Source organism: Galeopterus variegatus, unplaced genomic scaffold (assembly GCF_000696425.1).
Source record: "Galeopterus variegatus unplaced genomic scaffold, G_variegatus-3.0.2 Scaffold290, whole genome shotgun sequence".
NCBI lineage: Eukaryota > Metazoa > Chordata > Mammalia > Dermoptera > Cynocephalidae > Galeopterus > Galeopterus variegatus.
Genome location: NW_007726401.1, coordinates 747,469 through 749,474, shown reverse-complemented (window position 1 = coordinate 749,474; position 2,006 = coordinate 747,469). Strand labels below are relative to the sequence as shown.

The window sequence follows — 2,006 nt, the reverse complement described above, 5'->3', positions numbered from 1 at the left end:
AAAAAAAAAAAAAAAAAAAAAAAAAAAAAAAAAAAAAAACCTTGGGAAAAAAATATTTGTCCCACCAGAAATAATAAAAGTTCTATGGTCCAGCCTATTAGCTGCTCTTTTGTGCATAACAGCACTGCTAGTGGATGCTACCATTTATTTACTTACCATGTCACCTAACAAGAGCATTTATATTGAGAGGTGTAAGATTCATTCATTTGACAAATATATACTGAATGTCCAGCAAGTGCCAGACACTGTGTTAGGTCCTGGGGATTTATCAGGGAACAAGACAAGATCCCTATACTTTGAAGCTTATATTCTACAGAGAGAGACTGGGGGGAAAAGTAGGGGAAAAAATCCCACCAAAATAAACTAATAAGCAAATTCATTACATACTATGATTAGAGCTATAAAGAAAACAAACAGATAATGAGCAGAAAGTGCTGGAGGCGGCCCATTTAGATAGGATGGTCTGAGCGATCCTCTCTGAGGAAGTAGCACCTGAGTTGAGACAGGCAGGAGCTTGAACACGGTTTTTCAGGCAAAAAGAACAAATGCGAAGTTTCAGAGGCAGAAACGAATTGCTATTTGTGAACAACATGGAGCTCTTTGGAGCAGCTGAGTCTCTCTCCCAGAAAGGGGGGGGAACAATTATATGAAAGGAGGCTAAACATGTAGGGAGAAGTCAGATTATGCAGGGTTTTGCAGGTCATGGCAAGGAACATTAATAATGTTCTTTGAAGACGGGGCTTTTAGCAGCAGAAATAATATAAAATATAAGCCAGAAGACTTAGGTCAAAGTTGAAATTTAATCACATACTAGCTATGTGACCACAGGAAAGATACTTCACCGCTCTGCCTCAGTTTCTGTAGCTGTAAAACATCCATTTACCTCAAAAAAGTTTTGCAAGGATCAAATTGGATAGTATACACAAACATAATTTACAACTTGAACTGTTATAAAAAGGGATACGGTATTGCCCAGAAGAAAATAAGAGCCACTTGAGGACAATTACCTGGCAGAGCAGTGTGCTGGTGAACACCTTCGGTGAGAAGCATCAGCAAGAACATCCAGGGAGTACAGAGGAGAAAGGGGATTAAACTGTGGGAACAAATAAGATTGCTTTAATAAGGTTTATATGAAACAGACCTGATCTCAAAGGGTAACCTACTATTTGATTATTTTTCCCCTTTAACTGACCATTCCTTTGTCATACCAAATACAGACAGCATTCAATAAAGGTACAGACATTTAATAGTATACCCATGACTATAGCATGCCTGATCATTTTTTAGTCACACCTAAAAAAAAATTAAAAGACTATTCCTTGTTAAAGAACAACTTTTCAAAAACTTCAGATATACTATAATCCTTTAAATGGCAGAAGACAGTACTTTCCAACTGACATAGCAAGAACTTATGCCTATTGATTATCAACTATGTATTAGCCCTTGTTCCAAAGAAGATTAGCATGAAATTACCTTTTCATTTCCTTACCCTGGCAAAATGTTTCTGAGAACAACTGGTTAGCACATACCAGCACCATAGTATAGTGGAAAGAGAACTGGACTAAGAATTAGGATATCTAACTTTTAGTACCAAACTACCACTGAGTTGCTGCGTGTTAAAAATAACATAACCTTGGAACCAGGGTCACCTGGGTGAGGAGGAAGGCTGTGGCAGTCACATTCTGGCCAGGCTCACTGCAGGCGCCCCAGCACGCCAACAGCAGGAAAAAAAAAATGATATAATCTCTTTCAGTTTTACTGTCCTCATCTGTAAAATGGATGTATTGCTATTTGTCTTATCTATTTTACAGGATTATTGTGAGAGCTAAATGAAATATTGCCTTCAGGATACAAAGTAATTTCAGTTTCTCATCTGTAAAATGGATGTATTGCTATTTGTCTTATCTATTTTACAGGATTATTGTGAGAGCTAAATGAAATATTGCCTTCAGGATACAAAGTAATTTCAGTTTCTCATCTGTAAAATATCTATTGACCTCGAATGG

The 2,006-nt window shown here is 37.2% G+C and overlaps 1 protein-coding gene across 1 annotated transcript in view; it reads right to left on the bottom strand.

Annotated features, from left to right (window-relative positions):
* Positions 1-995: 995 nt before the first annotated feature.
* Positions 996-2,006, bottom strand: part of GPATCH2L (G patch domain containing 2-like) — a 36,266-nt gene continuing 35,255 nt past the window's right edge. Inside the window, exon 8 of the mRNA XM_008567074.1 lies at positions 996-1,093. Coding sequence (XP_008565296.1) covers positions 1,004-1,093 — 90 coding nt within the window. The 3' untranslated portion in view covers positions 996-1,003. The remainder of the gene's footprint in view (positions 1,094-2,006) is intronic.